The sequence below is a fragment of the Arvicanthis niloticus genome, chromosome 6 (assembly GCF_011762505.2).
Source record: "Arvicanthis niloticus isolate mArvNil1 chromosome 6, mArvNil1.pat.X, whole genome shotgun sequence".
Lineage (NCBI taxonomy): Eukaryota > Metazoa > Chordata > Mammalia > Rodentia > Muridae > Arvicanthis > Arvicanthis niloticus.
In genome coordinates this window covers 38,812,462-38,831,565 of record NC_047663.1, presented here as the reverse complement: position 1 = coordinate 38,831,565, position 19,104 = coordinate 38,812,462, and the positions used below count along the sequence as shown (strand labels likewise).

At 43.2% G+C, this 19,104-nt stretch overlaps 1 protein-coding gene across 1 annotated transcript; it reads left to right on the top strand.

Annotated features, from left to right (window-relative positions):
- Positions 1-2,209: 2,209 nt before the first annotated feature.
- Positions 2,210-18,781, top strand: LOC117711126 (schlafen family member 2-like). The gene is made up of 6 exons (XM_034506570.2): positions 2,210-2,454; positions 2,613-2,692; positions 10,764-12,377; positions 13,496-14,535; positions 15,761-15,874; positions 16,694-18,781. The coding sequence occupies exons 3-6, from the start codon at positions 12,241-12,243 to the stop codon at positions 17,215-17,217; spliced, it is 1,815 nt and encodes a 604-aa protein (XP_034362461.2). The 5' UTR covers positions 2,210-2,454; positions 2,613-2,692; positions 10,764-12,240; the 3' UTR covers positions 17,218-18,781.
- The last annotated feature ends 323 nt before the right edge of the window (positions 18,782-19,104 follow it).

Genomic DNA, 19,104 nt, shown 5'->3' with positions numbered 1-19,104 from the left:
AGACTAACAAGAAGGGGAAGGAATGATCTCAGGTCTCTCCCATATGAGCTGTAGATTGGCATGTATGACATGAAGGTAGAAAGAGGGTAATTAGGAGACAAGTAAAGGAGGGGACAGATCTAAGGGAGCATAACAGGGCCCGATACAATGCTATACATGTGTGGAAACTGCAAGAGCACTCCTTTATTTTGAGCATTAACTAAAAAGCATTAACAATCAAAAAGTCAAAAAAAGCCAGCCAGGCATAGTGGCAGAGGCTTATGGAGCCAACACTTGGGGGTAGACATGACTGAGGTGTCAGGAGTTCCATGTTCTTGTTGGTGGGACAGCCAGGAATACCTGAGATCCTGTCTCACAACAAAAGAAACCAAGGAATAGAGTTTAGGGTTCGCACAAACATTTTTGCCCCATTGCTCTTCGAAGGATTCAGTGTTACTTCTGACACAGTGTCTCAGTCTGAAGCCAGAGCTCATGAACTACACACTGACTGTACAGTGATGAACACTGTCTAACAGGAAGTAGCCTTTGCTACTTGAGGTTAGAAGGGTGGAGTCAGAGGAGATGAGAGAGTTGTGCTTTCCTTTCCTAGGAAACAGAAACTTGCAAAGCTGAGAAATAGAAAGGAAACTAAGCTCCGCCTTATGCCTGGAGTTGTGGCACCACGAAGACACAGAATGGAGAAGTGTCTTTCTCAAGCCTTAGACCCCACCCAGTCAGAGTCTGGCTCCTGAGTAAATGGGGCCCTCGGAAGAATCTCCTCTTTCAATACTCCAGTGCTGCAGGAGTGTTTCGTTGAATTGCTAGACAAATTGCTCGCTCAAATTCTTTTGGCGATGGGAAACAGATTCATATATAATTATGAATAATTTAGCATGGCAGGAGTTGGTGGGTGTGTGCAACTCTGCCATAGCAGGCACTGGAGCAAACCCACTTATTTTCTTACACGGGCAGCCCCCTGCCTGTAGCCTGACAATGAGATTCTCGGCTACTCTTCCATGAACAGCCATGTGAGGCAGAGGTAGGGTTTGGGTGCTGCTCTCCAGATGAAATGATTGATACTCCAGAGACCCCAGTGAGCTGGGCATTTCAGTCCCTGTGCATTCAAACCCGTGGTTCCTGTGGACAGTGGAAATGAGAGAGTTTAAAGGGATGAGTGTGACCACAGCATGTCATTTACATTTAGGACAATGTCAAAAGAAACCCAGTATTTGTGAACCATGTATGTACTAAAGCATGCCCCACCATGCAACAAACAAACAAAAAACTGAAAACAAAGAAACAAGAAAAGTTCGCATGTTCTTGAGATTGCTCACAGAGGTAAAGAGATACACAAACATGCAGTGCCATAATTAGTATAAAAACAGACCCAAAGAAAGCAAAGTGATAGGAGTGTGTGTGTGTGTGCATGAATGTACATGAGTGTGTGTGTGATTGTGTATGTGACTGTGTGACTGTTTGTTCATGTGTGTGTGTTCATGTATGTTTGTGTGTGCGAAAGTGTGTTTGTGTTTGTGAATAAGTGTTTGTGTGTGACTGTGTGTTCATGTGTGTGTTCGTGTGCATGAGTGTTTCTGTGTGTGACTGTATGAGTGTGTTTGTGTATTCCTGTGTGTGTATTGTTGCTGCATGCGAGTGTGTGTTCCCGTGTGTGGGTGTTCCTGTATGTGAGTGAGTATGTGTGTGTACTTCTTTGTGTGTGTGAATGTGTGTGTGAGAGTGTGTGTTTCTGTGTGTATGTGTTCATGTGCGTGTGTGTGTATGTGTGTTCATGTGAGTATGTGTGTGTCCCCTTTGCCTGTGCTGGTGCAACAGTCCTCTCTGCATACCCCTTCCTTCTTCCTGGATATCCCCAGCTCTCCTCCCCCCATCCCTCCCACAACTTGCTCAAGGAAGCCCTGGAGCCAAGGCTGCTCTGGGAAGGCTGGTAAAGAGAGAGACAGGGTCTTCTTCAAAGACAGGAACTTCAATTTTAATTAAATTAAAAAACTTCCATACAGGTATTTAATATATATGAGTAAATTTCTCTGGCCCTCTCCCCTTCCCTACCTGTTCCTTCCACCTGTACCCTGTGATTTCCACATAGTTTCACTTTTGTTTGCGTCTTCTAATTTTTTTTTTAAAAAATTCACTGTTCTTGTTGTCAATTCAAGTTACAATGGCAGGAAGCATCTAAGTTCCCCGTTATACTTCCTGGAGTGACGAAATACTCAAAGTCTCAGAGTGATGACTCAATTTAACTTATAAAACTAGCAAAGGAAGGCAGGGCCTCTTCCGTTCTATCTCAGCTAGCATTCACACAGTGGCTGGCTGTACATTGGCTCTTCAGAGCCAGTTGCTCTCCCTCTGCAGTTGAGCTCCGATCAATCATCAACCTTCCTGCCTCACTGGACAAGGGAAAGGTCTGGAAACCTACCACGCTCAGAGCTTCAGGGAACACAGCTTCCAGGACACAGAGTAAGTGAGCCAGGTCCACCGTGACATATTCAACCTGCTGTCTTTCTCTTTCTGTTCCCATTCAATGTCAGGTCCTGTCTACTTACTGGCTCTGGGAGGGTGTGGGGTAGCAGTTGCCAGTGCAACTCTCAGGTTAACTCTGGCTGTTTTCCTTCTAGGAATCTTGGCTCCTTGGCATCCTCACAGCTATCTCTCAAAGCTTCGACTGCTGAGGACTTGGGGACTCTGAAAGCTTGGGGTGAGAGAAAATGACTTCCCCTATGAGATAGAGGGAGGGCTCACTTTTGCTGGGAGAGAGCTGAGCACATGCTGCTTGTTCTGAGGCTGACTAGTGAGGTAGGAAGAGGCAGGTCTGGGTGGGGGATGTTTGACAGGCTTATGTGAATCTCCAGAGTCCCTTGCAGGTTCCCTATCCTCTTAGAGACCTGATCCTGTTGAACGTTGAGAAAACATGGCTCCAGAAAGGGTACAACCTGTACTCTAGAGCCAGAAAGACGCTTCTGTGTAAGTTTACAATCCAGAAAGCTAGAACTTCCCTTTCCCAATCTAGAAAAAAAGCACCAATCCAGGAAAGAAAGAACCATCTAGAGTTGGGTTGTTTGGTCTTTCATTTTGATTTGTTCCCCAAGAAACAGGTCCTTCTACTCCTTGTCCTCTCTGTCTGTGCTGTCTTATCGACCTACATTTGGGGCAGAGTAAGGACATCTGAATGTCATCTCCTTTTCTGCCTGATATAGCTGACAGGAACCCTGAATTTCCTTCTGAGAGATTTCCTCCCAGAGCCAATGCTATAATTTGAGAAAAAGGAACTACCTAGTAAAGTAGACCCAAGGAACCAGGAGGTCACTGAGCTTTACTTCAGTCTTGGAGTTTGATGAGCTCTGGTGTCTCCCTTGTTTTTAAGCACGGTATCTACACTGTGTGCCTGAAGGTACTGGATATGAACAGTTTCCATTGTTGAGGTCTTGAACTGATATGGCCAGTGTCCCAGGCTAGCCCACAGCTCCTATAAAAGGGATTGCACTGAAGCACTGTTGACTTTGAAATTTCCCAGAGGCATGAGCATTGTCTTTTTGTACTTTGGTGTGAGATGTGATTTCTGTCTCCTTTCCATGTGCTGAGTGAACCAGGGGTGCTGGCTTAGGACATAGCCTGATTCAGGGGATGCTGAATGGGTGGGGCTGAGAGGGAAAGAATAACAAAGACCACAAAGCAGTGTTATAATAATTATTTGAAAATGGCCTCCGGCAAAGCTGACTATCTAAGCTGCAGTTCTGCATGGCTCAGCTACCATGTTCGGTGGCCAGAGGCCGCATGCGATCCACAGCTAAAAACAGCCAGCCATAGACACTAGCCCTGACACCCAAAAGACACCAGCATGGGAGATGGCTTTGCCAATCTTCTACGCTGTCTCTGCAAGGCTGGGCAGTGCCTGGACCATCCTGTCAACCACACAGGCTTGGTACAGATGAGACTCTAATGCTTAGATTATCCAAAGGCTTATATATTTGGTAATGATCAATAACAAGATGCCTGTACAATCAGAAGTGTAACCCAATACTCAACCTAGATATACCAACTAACTTTGACTGCTACAGACAAGCAAACATCAACCTCCATGTCCCCCTCTCTCTCTCATCTCATCTTTCTCCTAGCTCCTCCTCTTCCTTCTCCTCTTCCTCTCTTTCCTCCTCTTCTTCCTCTCTTTACTTCTTCCACCTTAGCTCCTCCTACATATCATCCTTCCTGTTAAAATAAAAAAAAAAAAACCCTTTCTTTTAAAATACAATTAGAGCATAACTATACCAATTTGTATCAGTAAGGTACAAGATAGACCTAATACCCAGTCCACCATTTTGTTGACTAAACAGAACCTCTGCCATCTCTCCTAACTAAAAGACTTAGTTCTGAACCTGTCTTTTTTCTTGGCTTTTCAGAATGAATGTCAGCTGAAAAACCATCCTCTCAAATATGTTCTCTCAAAGTAAATAGCCTGGGTTGGCTATGAGACTGTAAGTCTTCAACCCCGTCAGAAATCCAGAATGACTGAATTAACTGAAATTATGAGAAGCACAAAGCATAGCTTCTAAAACTTAGCCAATTTATAGAGACTGATGGACGGTCCCTATACTTCAAATGTTGGAGCATCCGATCTTCAGCCTTCTGGCCCAGGATCATCTGACAGACCAAGTGATGCAGAATTATTAAGGGCTGATTACTTTGTCTTGGCAGATATAATCAGTCGACTATTCTGCAAGTGTGTCCTTTTCTGGACAGTAGTTTGTCTATAGATGAAAAGAGGCAATTTTTGCCTAGTGGCTGTCTCACCACAACTGGAGTAACTCCAAAGAATCTCAATTTCTTCTTAGAATCCAATACAGGGAAGCTGTCAGGAGCAGAAAGGTCTCTAATCAAAATGAACATTAATACAGAAATGTTTGTAACATCAATTCTGTGGACTTCTGACGTTTTAAAAACCAACTATCTATGTAAGGCATTCTGGACTATTGTCTGTTAACTCCTCTCAGCTATTTCTCAATAAAACATAGAAAACACCCTAACAATAAGCTCAAAGCCATGAATTTGCTATAGCCCTTAACTCACAGGTTAACCAACTCAAATCAGTTTAAAAAGTTAAAGAAGGACTGGGTCTAAGCCTTGTATTCCTAAATGTGTTATATAGGCACAATACCTATGTGAGTAACAATATTAATCTCACTTTAATACCAATCCTAGCTATTCCTCCCTGTTCCAACAAAACCACTACTTTCCCCTAGAAAGACAGCCCAATATTGACCACCTCAGTCCCCAAGCCAAGGGAATAGGGATGCTGACTCTTCATTAATCAACTTCTCGTTAATCAACATAATCTTAATCAACTTCTTCAAGCTGATTACAGCATTGAGATATTAGAAGAGGGGTGGGGGTAGGCTAAATTGATAGGCCTCTGATGTCTGTGTCTTCATTGCATCCAGCTGAAATTCCAGGACAGCAGAGGTTCAAGCAGGTCTGGTCAGCTTGCTTGATGAATAGATTCACCAAAGCTGTATATTCTGCAATATACTATTCTCAAAACAAATTTTAGTATCAAGATAATTTTTTGTTTGAATTCTGGAATCTAGTCTTCTGGTGGCCTGCCTCTGTCATGTCTAATCCATATAATTCTGGAAGGCAGAAATATCTTAATCGTTTCTTCTAAAAACACACAGACAAAATCTTTTTCCCTAAACAGAATATCTTTGAGCCAGTAACCAGAAAAACCTTTATCTTGACCTCTTTCCCAGAGGAAAAACATAACCACAAAACTGAAAATCACACGCATCTATCTTCCTTCCCTATTTTGCCAAGTGTGAAATGAACCTAGAATTCCCGTGGGGCCCACATTAGACAGAACCCGAGTCTCCTATGAGGCAATATAACTTTATATCATTTAAACACACTTGATTTACACTATATTTTTGTTTGGCCCTCTGCCTAGAACAGATTTCATTTATACCATCTATGTGTTTGGCTCTGTACTCCAGAGCAGCTTCCACTTGTACACTGTACTCTCTACTCTAGAGCCAGTGACAATTTTCCCTACCTAAGTTCCAAACCGTGGGCGATAATCCCCAAGTGATTCAGACAAATCTGTTTATAAATCTTTCCTAAAAGCAAATAATCCCTATATTTTAACTTTATACTTAAATCAGTAACTTCGGGAAAGCAGAGAAGTCCTCTAGGCTGGAGATTAAGCAGCAGCTCAGTAATCGAAGGACCCCTCCACGGTTCTCCACAGCAGGCCCCAAAAACATGAGGGAGTCCATGGTTTTATAAGCTTTATTGTCATCACAGATGGTAGATGAGTGTGGCTGCACCCCACACTGAACTCAGGGTAGACCTGAGCTAACAGGGAGGGAGTAGGTTCTGGAAAAGAAATACTTAATTGGCTATGCCCTCTGGCCTTCAGGTATCTCATTAATATGAAAATCTCTTGAGGCTGATGAAGCCTGTAGTCACACCCTCTACCTGTGGAGGGGCTGGTAGGGGCATTGCCCTATGTGACTGAAAGGTGTGGGTCAATGGAGATCTTCAGGCAGGGAAGGGGCTTCGTATCAGGAGCCTGGAATCTGTGGATGTGACCAAACACCTACCGTAGTCCCATTAGAGTCTGGGGTTCGAGGCCTGTGTCTGACCAGAAACCAAGCCATCCTTCACGGTCCCACAGGGACACACATCTTCCTGAGTGTTTCCTCTGGTTATACCACATTAAGACCAGTGTTAGGCTTTCAATGTGACCTTGAGTGATCCCACTGATCTGGCTCCATTGCTGTTCATCTCCTGGGAGTCAAGACTTCTTCCTTTAGCCTGATGTTGTCTGGAACTGTCAGCAGTGTGTTCAGATGCTTTTCTTAAGCTGGGACCTATCTGATCACATGGCTGATCTGAACTTATCTTAGGACTGTGTCATTCTCCATGCTCAGATCTGAGGGTGTGGGCAGCCTGGAGGGAAAGTGTTAGTTTGTAATAGACATGGAACCCTAGCCCTGCCTTCTGAGGGGTACTCAGTGTGTCTCCAGAGGCCAGGCCAAGATAAAGTTTCTGGGAAAAAAACCTAGTGGTGAATACTACATATATAAACAGTTTATCACTTGACCCAGTAATTCAGCTTCTGGAAACTTCTCTAGCATGCCTATGATTTTCTGGTCTTCAATAATGTTACCTTCTTGTACAATGGGTCAGAAAATTTTCATAAATCCTCATGGATTAGTCTGAATTAAATTCCTAGAGTCAATCCCCAACCTCCCTACAAGATTTTTCTTCAGGGTTCTATTTCTTACATTCTGTAATTCAATTCTTTTTTGAGTATCTTCTCAGGATTCCCATTTCCCATTCTAATAGGTTGTTTTTTAATATTCCTTAACCCATATATGTGAAGATTGGAGAAGCTGTGTGAGAGAACCCTTGGAATCAATGAAAATCACCAGCTCTAGTCAGGAGTGGTGGTACATGCCTTTAATTACAACACTTGGGATGCTCTGACATGTGGATCTCTGAGTGGTAGAGGCCAGCCTGCTCTACATAGCAGTTTCAGGCTGGCAAGTAAGAGCATGTATCAAAAATCATAAAAGAAAAGTAATAAAAAGAAAATTTAAATAAATTTTAAAAATCAATAGATTTTCCAAGCATCAGTCAGGATGAGCCCTGATCATATTACATTATCCACTGTAACACCTTCTCTAATCCCAGATGCTGTGACCTTACTAAGCACCTTTGCACTAATACAGTTTGCAGGGACTGTAGGGATGGTGCAGAGGTTCAGAGCACTTGTTGCTCTTGCAGAGGACTTGGGTTTGGTTCCCAGTACCCACGCAGTAGGTCACAAACACCCCTATCTTTAGTTCCAGGAATCCCTCTTCAGAAATCCATTGAAACGAGGCACATGTGTGGTGCCCAGACATGCATAAGGCAAAACATTCATTTTAAAAACACTGCAGTGTTGGGCCCCATTTTGGCCCTGGTTTGAGCTTTGAAAACAAACCCGATCCTAGCTCGAGTTTTCAGACTTGTCTCAGTCATTTCCATACCAGGATGACTCAACAAGACCCATTTGACCCTGTGTCTGCCCCATTGTTGCTGATGCAGAGCTTTGCCATTGGCCCTGTCAGTCGCCCCATACCCTCTGTCACCCTTCCCCACCTCCTATGTTATCTCACCCCACCAAAAATCCCCCTCCTTATGCTCCAAGTTTATATAAGTGAGAGGCTGATACACTGAAGTTGAGTTTTTGCTTCAACAAGACTCCTGGCCTGGTGTGTTTCTTTTGGGCCATTGACATTCATCATCACGCTCAGCCCCAGAGACCTGGCAGGACTGGGACCTCTCTCCTCTTGCCTGGACCTGCTGGCAAGGAGTTGGTCCAGTCTCTCGCTTATAACCTTAACCATGAAGCCCTCTCTCCAGCTCCTGCAATCTGTTATCAAAAAGACGAAAGATGCCTGTTGTCACAGATGTGGAGTAACGGGATCCCAGTACAGCAGGGGTGGAAGAGTATGAATTAGAGTGGATATTTTGGAAACTATAGTGGCTCCACAATAAGTGAGGAACTACTAAGTATGTCTGAGGAAAATGACGCCATTATGTCAGAGAGACAGCTTGGCGTCCCTGGCTGTTGTTGCATTTTGAAAAAAGTCAAAGTATGAAATCAGCCTAAGATACATAGATGGACAAGAGATACAGAAGACGTAGTACATGAGCACTGAAGACTTAAGAGGAAGGAGACAGAGTTATTTGTGAATACATGGATGAACCTGAATGGCATTATTTTATATAAGTAAGCCAGGCACAGAAGACAGGCAAACCCTGTATGACGTCTAAAGAACCCTAATTGATAGGAATAGAAGTTAGGATAGCAGTGAGCAGGAAGTGGGATTGCTTGTTGGAGCTGTTACTGAAGGACTACAAACTGTGTGCCATGTATGAGGAGCCTTTGCAGAACAGGGTGCCTACAGCAAACAACAGTGTATTCTGCTTTTGAAAGCTATTTAGACTTATGTTTGTGTACTGAGGGCAGAACCTACTAGTCAATGACCTGCTGGTCCAGGAATCTGCTTGTGAACTCTGTCTCCATTCCTCTGGTTACTTGTTATTTGGAGAAAGAGATCTGCTAACTTGCAAAGGCTGGCCTTGAACTCACTCTGCATTCCAGGCTGGCTTTGAACTTGTGATCTTTTTTGCTTCAGGTAGTTCCTGGGTAGCTGGGATCACAGGATGCACTACCAGAGCTAGCTGTAGAAGTTGGTGTTTAGTGTTCTTCACACAAACATAACAACTTGTATTTTTGTATAAAGTAATGCATATATCAATTAATTTAATTCAAACATATTTCATAGGTGTATTCTGCACTTTGAATACACAGCATTTTTGTTAGTAAAAAGAGAAATAAATAAATTAATTAAAAGTGGAGAGGGGGGAGAGGAGAGAAAAGAAGAGAAGAAAATAGAAGAGAAGATAGACAGGCAGACAAAGCCTGCATAGATGAGTCAGAAATTCAGAACACTGGCTGATCTTCTATGTGATCTGGATGGAGTCTATTTCTAACACGCACAGAGCAGCTCACAACCATTTTTAACTCCAAATCAGATATCCTAATGTCATCTTCTGGATTTCAAAGGCACCAGGCACACAGGTGGTCCACAAACATACACAAAGGATAAACACCCATACAAGTAAAACATTTTAAAGAACAATAATACAACACAGCACCCGTAAACATGTTCATAGAGTTGAAAATTTACAGTGCATAAAGAGTCCTGAATGTATCTACCTGGACAGCACTGACAGTTACAGTGCCTCATGCAAACTCAGTTCCAGGAGAAAAATGAGTCCACTGCAGGTTACCCCATAGTAGTGGACACACATTACATTAATTGATATTGGTCAAGTCAATGAAATTGTCCCACATCTCTCCAGCCCCTGTTTTATATGGCTGTCTTTGCTGTCATTTTTGCGTGTGAGTGCCCTCTAGTGTCAAGTTAGCAAAGGAAGTTGCAGGTTAAAAACACCATGGACAGATTGTGAGAAAGATGATATGTTGTTGTTGGTGGTGTTTTTCCATTGACATGAGCCTCTTTCTTATTTATTGAGATTAGTTTTACAGAATAAATGTTTCTCTATGGCATTATCAGAAACGAGATGTCCTTTGATCATGGGAACCCCCTTTACTCTCTCTTCTCCCCCTCCCACTCCTGTCCCTCTTCCCACATACGTTAATACTTCAAACACATTGTTCATTAATACCTTTTAAAATACCACATATGTTAAGACCTTTTAAAAACTGCATTCTGCATCTGAGAGTAAACACACATGATTCGTCTTTCTGAATCACTTCAGCTCCATCTTCTTTCCTGCAGTGATGGCTTCTGTTCTTCCTTATGGCTGAGTAAGCCCTTAGTAAGCGCTGAGCATGTAGGGAACTTAGTTGTGCACATAGCATGTGCACAATTCACTCACCTGCTGATAGGGCCCTTCGCTTGTTCACAAACTCAGTTGTTATGAACAGGAAGACCAGCCACATGAGTGTACAGGTGTGTGTTCTGTACAATGGCCTAGATGCTTTAGGATATATGCCCAGGAGTGCCACTTCAGTGTTTTATTTTTGTTTTTACCACAATAGAATATCTTTTATTTATTCTTGAATAATTTCATGTTTGTAACAATGTATCCTGGTCTCATGCACTTCCCTCCCCTTCAACAATTCCCTAAATGCACTTTTAGCCTCTCTCCACTTGATCTCTCCAATTAATTAACTGATTAATTATGACCCACAGAGTCCAGCTAATGCTGCCTGTTGGAATGGTGAATGGCCTTGTTGACTGATTGTGGGCAGGAAATGACACTACAGGAAGCCATGAATGCAGTGGCCCCATCATGCATAGAAGACAGCATCAGGAAGCCATGAGTGCAGTGGCCCCATCATGCCCAGAAGACAGCATCAGGAAACCTTGAGTGCAGTGGCCCCATCATGCCCAGAAGACAGCATCAGGAAGCCATGAGTGCAGTGGCCCCATCATGCTAGGAAGACAGCATCAGGAAGCCTTGAGTGCAGTGGCCCCATCATGCCAGGAAGACAGCATGTCTCATTCATTCCTGTCCTCCAGATTTTACAGCCTTTCTTTAAAAGGGGATTAATTTAATTCACATTCTATATGTACATGTGTTTTGTCTGTGTGCGTGTATGTGTACATGGAGTGTGTACACTGCCTACAGAGGCTAGAAGAGGCTCTCTGAGTCCTGGATCAGGAGTTACAGATGGTAGTGAGCTGCTAGGTCAGTGCAGTGAAGCAAACCTAGGTTTTGTAGAATAGTGCGTTTTCTGAACCACATGTCCATTCCCCAGCCCCCAGCTCTTGGCTCTGACATCCTTTACTGTGCTTGCTGTGACATGCCCTGAACCTGAGAGGGCAGGCCATGTTGATGGTCCATTTAAGGAGGGGCACTCAATCCTCAATAATTCTCCACACTCTGAGCAGCACTGAGTCTCTGTACTGCTACCACTGCAGAGATAAGCTACTGGGGCCACAGTTGAGGAAGCCTTAATTCAAACATATAAGCATCATGGGAAATTTGTGTTTAATATAATATTTTAAATTTACTTATGTATTTTGTATGTAGCAGTGTTTTGCCTGAATGGTTGTCTTAGTACCTCATATCTGAGTTACAAATGGTTGTGAGCCATCATATGCATGCTGGGAATTGTACTGGAGTCCTCTGGAAGAGCAGGCACTGATTTTTGCTGTGAAGGCATCTCTTGGCACTCCCTCTGGGCCTTTGTTAGGATTCTGCAGATATCATCACTCACTGTCCAAGAGTGAGAAGCATGGCTTCTCTTCCTGTAGTCTGTCATGTCAAGCAGGGAAGGAGAAGCCTTACTGCAAGATGTAGTTGCCCTGCCTGGGATTCTGAGGACTAGTCTAACTATGGTTGGGAACCAGGATAGCTACTTTTGAGAATAAATGAAGTCATTCGATATCACAGAAAGGAACAAAACAGGATGTATGAGACCTCACTCATTGAATTTCAAAGAAATATTTAGTAAGGTTCAATAGCAGACTTGCTAAGCAGAAAAATGAATCAGTAAAGTTAAAGACCAGTGAAACCCCGAAGCCCAAGGAGCATAAAAAGGAACTGAAGAAAACACACAGAACACAGCACTGACTGTGTGGAGCACTGTCATGAAGACTAACACACTGTTTCTGCCCCCAGAATCTGAAGTCAGACAGAGTTGAGAAGTTGTCTCAAGGAGAGATGGCTGGAAACACCCCACAGTTGGTGAAAGATGTGGATCCACAGACATTCACAGAGCCCTCTGCTCAACTCAAGTGTCCAGGGAATATTCTTCAGGGAGGACGGCATGCCAAGCCAGGAAGATGGCAGGATTCACGGTTTGTAAACTGGTTGCTTTTGTCATAGTGGGGGAGAAGAGGAAAGCAGCATCAGGACAGGCAGAAGAGACAGAGAAAGTGCTAGGATGTCAACAGAGTGTTCCTGAACAGTGCTCAAATACGACTTCATGAGACTAGGGGAAAGGTCCTGAGAGAATGAAAAGAGAAAATCAGGATTCCAGAACATAGAAGCTGCAACAGGAGGGAGCTGTAGAATGTAGAACAGTCACGTTAAAGCAGGAGAGGGGCTGGACTATGCTTCCTGGAGAATGCTTTTCTGACAAGTGCAGAATCCTGGCCATCACCCCAACTTCCACAAAAGAAAGGGAAGGGGATTGTACCACAGGACAGAATCAGATGAAGTAAACCAAGCCGGTCTCAGAATGACAAATCTCATAAATTTCCTCTCAGATGTGGTTCCTAGAGTGTATATATTAAACATCTGAGAAACCGTGTTTGTGTGTGTGTGTGTGTGTGTGTGTGTGTGTGTGTGTGTGAATTTATCTAAGGGAGCATAGGGGACAGATGGGAGGAAGACAGCAAAGAAGTTAGACAGGAGAACACACTCAGTGTACAGCATGCACTTGAGTTAAATGTCTTTTTGTAGGGCTGGAGTGTTGGCTCACAGTGTAAGGTATCTTGTTGTTCTTATACAGGACCAGGGTCCAATTCCCAGCACTTACATTGGGGCTCACAAGCACCCATATCTCTAGCCTTGAAGGATCCAACACTTCTTCTGACCTCCAGTGGCACCAGGCATCTCCGTGATACATGTGCATAGATGCAGACAAAACACTTGTACACATAAAATATAAAATATAGTAGGCTAAATATATTTTAAAGTTCCTTAAACAACACAGTGCCATGTAGGATGCATATATGCAATGAAGTTTCTTAATTCAAAATAGTTAGAAGAGGATCGTATACAGTCATGACCTCAAACTTGAAAATTTAGTGAGTGTCCATTATCGTAGTCAGTTCAAAATTCCCAACAGTCCCTAATCAAATGTCACATCTGACTCACTTGCTCATCCATAGCAGCTCACATGGTTGTGCTGTCTGGTAATGATGGCTCTAACTGCTTAGGTCCTTCTGCAATGGCTCTGTCTGTCTTGCAGGAAAGGATTTCATCTGGGAAGCAGAAACAGTGACTGGAAAATGAAAATTGCTGTGGAACAGGACACAGACTACGCTGAACTGGTTCTGTCTATAGGAGAAATCACACTTGGAGAGAACAATAGGAAGTTAATGAAAGATTGTCAACTGAGAAGAAGAGAGGCCAAAAGTATTATGCTTGCTGTGTGCGCCTTGCTCAATTCTGGAGGGGGCGTGGTCAAGGCTCACATTAAAAATCAAAACTACAGCCTCAAAAGAGATGGAATAGGACGGGATTTGAAAGACTTCTTACCTGGTATCCTGCCATTTCCTCATGAATACCTAGACTTCATGCAGCACAAAGACTACTTTTTCATATTTGTGAAAGCACGGAAGCCGAATAAGAAAGGCCAGGGGATCACCACTGTGAAAACCAACTTGTACAGGAGAAGCATCGCATCCTCAGATGAACTGAAAGCATCTGAGGTGTGGCAGTTCCTCCAAGTCAGGCAATATTCTGCAGAGAAATCAGACTCCAGACAAAGTTTACCTGGAGAAAGTGTCTACAATGAATTACTAAATCAATGCCTTACCTTATTTAACAGAGACTGGCTTACCTATGAGGAGAAATTCTGTTTCATCAAATCCCCATATTCTGAAGTAACATTGACTCCTAAGGAAAAGATTTTAGAGACTGTTTCTGCATTTGCAAACACTGACGGGGGATATTTGTTTATTGGTTTGGATGGCAAAACCCAGCAGATTATTGGTTTTGAAGCAGAGAAGAGTGACCTGGAGCTTCTAGAGACTGAAATAGAAAAGGGCATCAGACAGCTGCCTGTCACTCACTTCTGTGAGGAGAAGGAGAAGATCAAGTACACATGCAAATTCATGGAAGTGCACGAATCCGGAGCTGTGCGTGGATATGTGTGTGCGCTCAGAGTGGAGAGGTTCTGCTGTGCAGTGTTCGCTGCACATCCTGAATCCTGGCATGTGGAAGACAGCTGTGTGAAGAGGTTCACCGCAGAGCAGTGGGTGAAGCGCCAGATGGATGCCCCAGCAGGTTGAGGAACTGAGATTAATAATGAGATTGCATTGGGCTAAGGGGGTTGGAAGATTGCTTTCTGGGCTTGGGCAACCTGAAAACTCCTCACATACCAATAGCTAGTTTATCGATCTCTAGTTACCTATGGAATGTATACTCACTGCTTTAACTACTGCTGTGAGCTGCTTCCTTCACAGGTCTGACACAGCCTGCTTCTCCAGGAGCTGGAACTGGAGCAGGGACAGGGAGGAGCCAGGCCTCATAATTCCCTTCAAGGGTCTTGTCACCTGCCACAGCAGGTTAAGCTGACATCCCTGCCAAGTCTCGGGCCAGGGGATAATGCAGCCCTACTGTTTGCAGCAGAACAGTGGGAGTGTTGTCCTGTCCTAGCCTCATGGCATGAGCATTTCCATCAGAAAGCTGAGCAGCACAGCCCTGCAAGGACATTGTCCTTCCTGCATCCTGAACTTCACACATCCATGCAGAGTTGCCTGTCCAGTTCCTCTTGTCTCTCTCTCTCTCTCTAGCTTGCTTGTCCCAGTCTCCTGTACAGCAAGGCTTCTGTAGTCCACCCTCAGGTACCTCTGCCTTAATCTCAGTTCACTGGTTTCATTCTGGGTTAGGACATGAAAACCTCATGTGAACTCACACCAGAACCTTAGAGTCACTGCAAACATGAGCTTCTCAGACTCTTCACAAACTCCTTCCTGACCAGCCTCTTGCTTTCTAGATTTAACTGCTTTTAATATAAACCAAACCTGCTGACATTTCTTAGTTGAGAGAATGCTTACCTAGCATGCAAGAAGCTCTAGCTTCAATCCCCTGTACTGCATAAAGCCCTAAAACTAGTCATGGTGGTGCACTTGTGATCCAAACCCTTTGGAGGGAGATGCAGGTGGATCAGAAATTCACAGTCACCCTTGGCTACATAGTGACTTTGGGACCAGCCTGGGCTATGTGAGACCCTATCTCAGTTTTAAAAATCAAATAAACACAAAGTAAAATGTAGCCATCTAATTGTTAATGCATTCAGCTACTCTTAGAATCCTTTCTACAGCTGTGTTTTATTGAGGGTAGTGTAATGCAGTTCAGTGTCATCAGAGTCTAATTTGGTAGTTTCTTTTTGACCTTAAAATCTGACTTTCTTTTCTATTAAAAACACAGGGTTCAATTGAGACTTTTAATGTGCTTTTTAAGAGTTATTGGATTTATGGGAAACTTAAAATTACCTTTGTCTTCTCAGGTTTTTCCAAGCAAGATAAACTCACTCTTCAATCAAGCAGACTGCCACACAGTCCCCACGGCTGCTTTCCTTATGACACTCCTGATGGTGCTCAACAGGGTGCTCTCCTTCCAGGTAGTTTCACTGTGGCTGCTTGGTTGGTTGCTGTGACTAGGTTCCAGTCTCCTGTTCAACTGGGCTCTGTGGTGAAAGGTGTCTCTAGGCCTCCTGCACTGGGAGTGTTACTTGTTTTCAGGTCCCTTGAGGAACCTGGTGTACACACACACACACACACACACACACACACACTTTATAGCACCTGGCAACATATAACATTTTCAGTGAGATAAACCAAAGAACTTTCCTCTGTAATTCTAACCTGCCAGGTAGAAGGTGATAGCATCCCTTCAAATTCCTTTCCTGGATACAAGACTCTGAAGAATTATGTACTACCCTATGGATACTGGCACTGCCAGTCTGGGCTCACCAGGGAAGCCTAGCCTCCCTTGGGGTTCTTTCTGAGGCATCCTCTCCCCATCCCTGGAGCTGTGGGAATGTGGTCTGTCCCACCTTTTGCTCTGTGCAGCCTCTCCATCTCTGTTTTTCTCCTATTCCATCATGTGACTTTTCTGTCCTCAGCGTTAGTCTGTTCTTTGCTCCCCTCACTATTCTCCTCCATGAAGTTCCCCAGAGCAAACTCTGATGCGTTGCGCTAAGAAAAAAGCAGGACTGGGAGTGTTCAGCTGCCTCCACGGCTCCCTCTTTCCAGTTTGAGTTTCTACATCCCCCTTGCACCTGCCTCCTTCCAGTTCTTGTATCAGTGTTTGGTCTCTTGGGTTCACCTTCTGGGTTGGGATGCAAAGTGTGGGACTTACACACTGCTTTATGATGTGTCACACACGGCATTCTGGGCATTTCACTTTTGTAATTTGTTATGTTTCTTTTCTTGTCTAGTGACATCTGGAAAGGTGATATGCTCTTCAGAAGCACTCTGCATGAACCTGTTCTCACCACATGAAGGCTATGAGCAGTTACTCTGGACAGAGTTGAACTCGCTTTGTAAAGGAAAGCTGGTCATCTCTAAGAGCTGGGCTTTGGATCTGGGCTTGCAAGAGAAGCAGGAAGTCATCTTGGATGTGCTTCATATTTCCCAGGACAGTCTCCTGACCCTGCACGGCTTTGTCCGGGGAGATGAGGACCTGGAAGACGACACTCTTCTGAAGGAACTAGGCTCTAAGTTAAAGGGCTATTATAAACAGACTGCCCTAATATTAAAGCAGACATTGGTAAACCACGGTGGTTACACTGGGAAAATAGGTATCATAGTAAAGATAACGTACTTGGGTCATAAGGCAATGTGTCTTTATGATTCAAGCTCGAAACTATATTACCCTGAGAAATATTATCTTACAACCAAGGCAGTAAGAGGCTTAGAAAAAGCTCTTGATGAAATCTTAGGAAGCCATGAGTCTTTCTAGGGCTTACCTGGATAAAACTGTATTTTACCTGGATAAAAGTTTATTTTATGTTATTTCTGAGTTTTTAAAGATGTGCAGTTATGTAGTTTACTTTTCACGAAATCTCTTAATTCATGTTCGAGTCTGGCTTGACATAAAACAATGTAGTATGGCACAATGATATTTCACAGTATATTGGTGATAATGTTCTCCAGTTCTATAAAAATATGGAAAATGTGACTTTGAGCTTCAGAACAATAGAAACCAAGTTCTGGAAAAGGGATTGGCCATTGGAGATGGCAATGACAAACCATAGCATTAATAACGTCTCCCTGAGATGTGCGTGTGGCCCATGCCTTTGATTCCAGCACCTGGAGGGAGGCAGCTCATCCTGGTCTATGGAAAGAGTTCCAGGACAGCCAGAGCTGTGCAGTGAGAGCCTCTCTCAAATGTTATTAATTAATTAGCTAGTTAATTAATACATGTCTCTCCTTATCTGCATAGCCAGTCCTTCTCGCTGATGAAATGCATGGTGCCTTTAATTCTTGGGAGACACTCTTTCTAGAGGAGTCAGTAAAGAAAATGTTGAAATAGGTGGCATGATACAGAAACGTTTTTGTCATGAGGTTGCTATCCAGCCTTGTGTGTTATTACTGTTAAATACTTGATTTGTATGTGACAACCTGAGGAAAGATTTTCCACATATCCAAAATCACAGAAGCAAAGGTCAGAGGATGCGGAGATTAAATGCCGACTGCTCACAACATCATATATTAAATACAAGTGATTTCCAGAAAGGTCAAAAGACATGGAAACTGACTACAATTATTTTCTGTGAGGAGAGTACATTCTGTCTTAAGGGCAAACATTGTATCTCTTGGATGGAAGACAGTCCACAGGTCTTAGGACATGCTAGCAGTCTCTATGGGGCTGTAGCATGGCATCTATTTTTCTATTTGTATAATCATTTCGTATGAAGTATTGATAACAGCATTTTAAGATGTTGATATTGTTCGTTCAGGGGTTGATGTGTTGTATTTTTCACATTCATATCGTCGTGCTATTTGTGCTGTAGATAACACCTGTAAAGGTATTTACAGCATTGAGTTTACATGCAAGTATTACGCGTTAACTAACTATTGGTATTTCCTTCATAATGTATGAAATGTCTTCATTGTACATCTACGTTTGTGAAGGATAACATTTTCCAACATTTGCCCTCAGTGGCTGTTCTATATGCGGTGGTAACTGTTGTGACTTATGATGGAGCTCATCAGAAGACTGGTTGCCCTTCATGAGAGTTCTGATGATGGGGGCTGTGAGCTGGGTTGCTCACAGATGCCAATCATCTTTAGCTATGTTCTGTTCTGATCTATTTCTTTATCAATACAATTTATTTTTAAAATCTACATCATTTTTCAACTACTCTGTTCTCAGATCTATGTCTTTATGAATACAATTGTATCTTTCTTTGATGAAGCTTCATTGTTCAATCTGGGAATTTATACTTAACAAAATTTGGATGCCAAACAAATGTTCTGCCATTTTAATATGTTTCTAAAATAAATGATCTTTACAAAACATTATTAAATTCTCTTAAAGAATTCTTATTGTTTTTCCAAGATAATGCTTCTAGGCTTTGGGGTTTTAGATGTTTTGATGACTTGGGATTGTGGTTTTCAGAATTGTGGCTTAGAACTTTGAAGTCCAAGGAAGGAAGAAGACACATTATCATAACTGCATGAGCATCTCAGGACACCTGTCACAGTAGCTGGACTAGAGGACGCCCTACCATTATGCATCCACACAACAGCCACTGGGGCTGAGACATGTTAGAACACTTGAAGGTGGAGGTGACATCAGTGTGAAGTCATGAGAGTAGGTGGGGGTACATCACGGACGACCTAG

What these genes read in the sequence shown, in the direction of transcription:
- LOC117711126 (XM_034506570.2), top strand. Translation starts at nt 12,241, where the DNA reads ATGGCTGGAAACACCCCACAGTTGGTGAAAGATGTGGATCCACAGACA. An exon ending in GGAAGATGGCAGGATTCACG is followed by an intron (nt 12,378 to 13,495) that starts GTTTGTAAACTG and finishes TCTGTCTTGCAG; the next exon opens with GAAAGGATTTCATCTGGGAA. An exon ending in CCAGATGGATGCCCCAGCAG is followed by an intron (nt 14,536 to 15,760) that starts GTTGAGGAACTG and finishes TTGTCTTCTCAG; the next exon opens with GTTTTTCCAAGCAAGATAAA.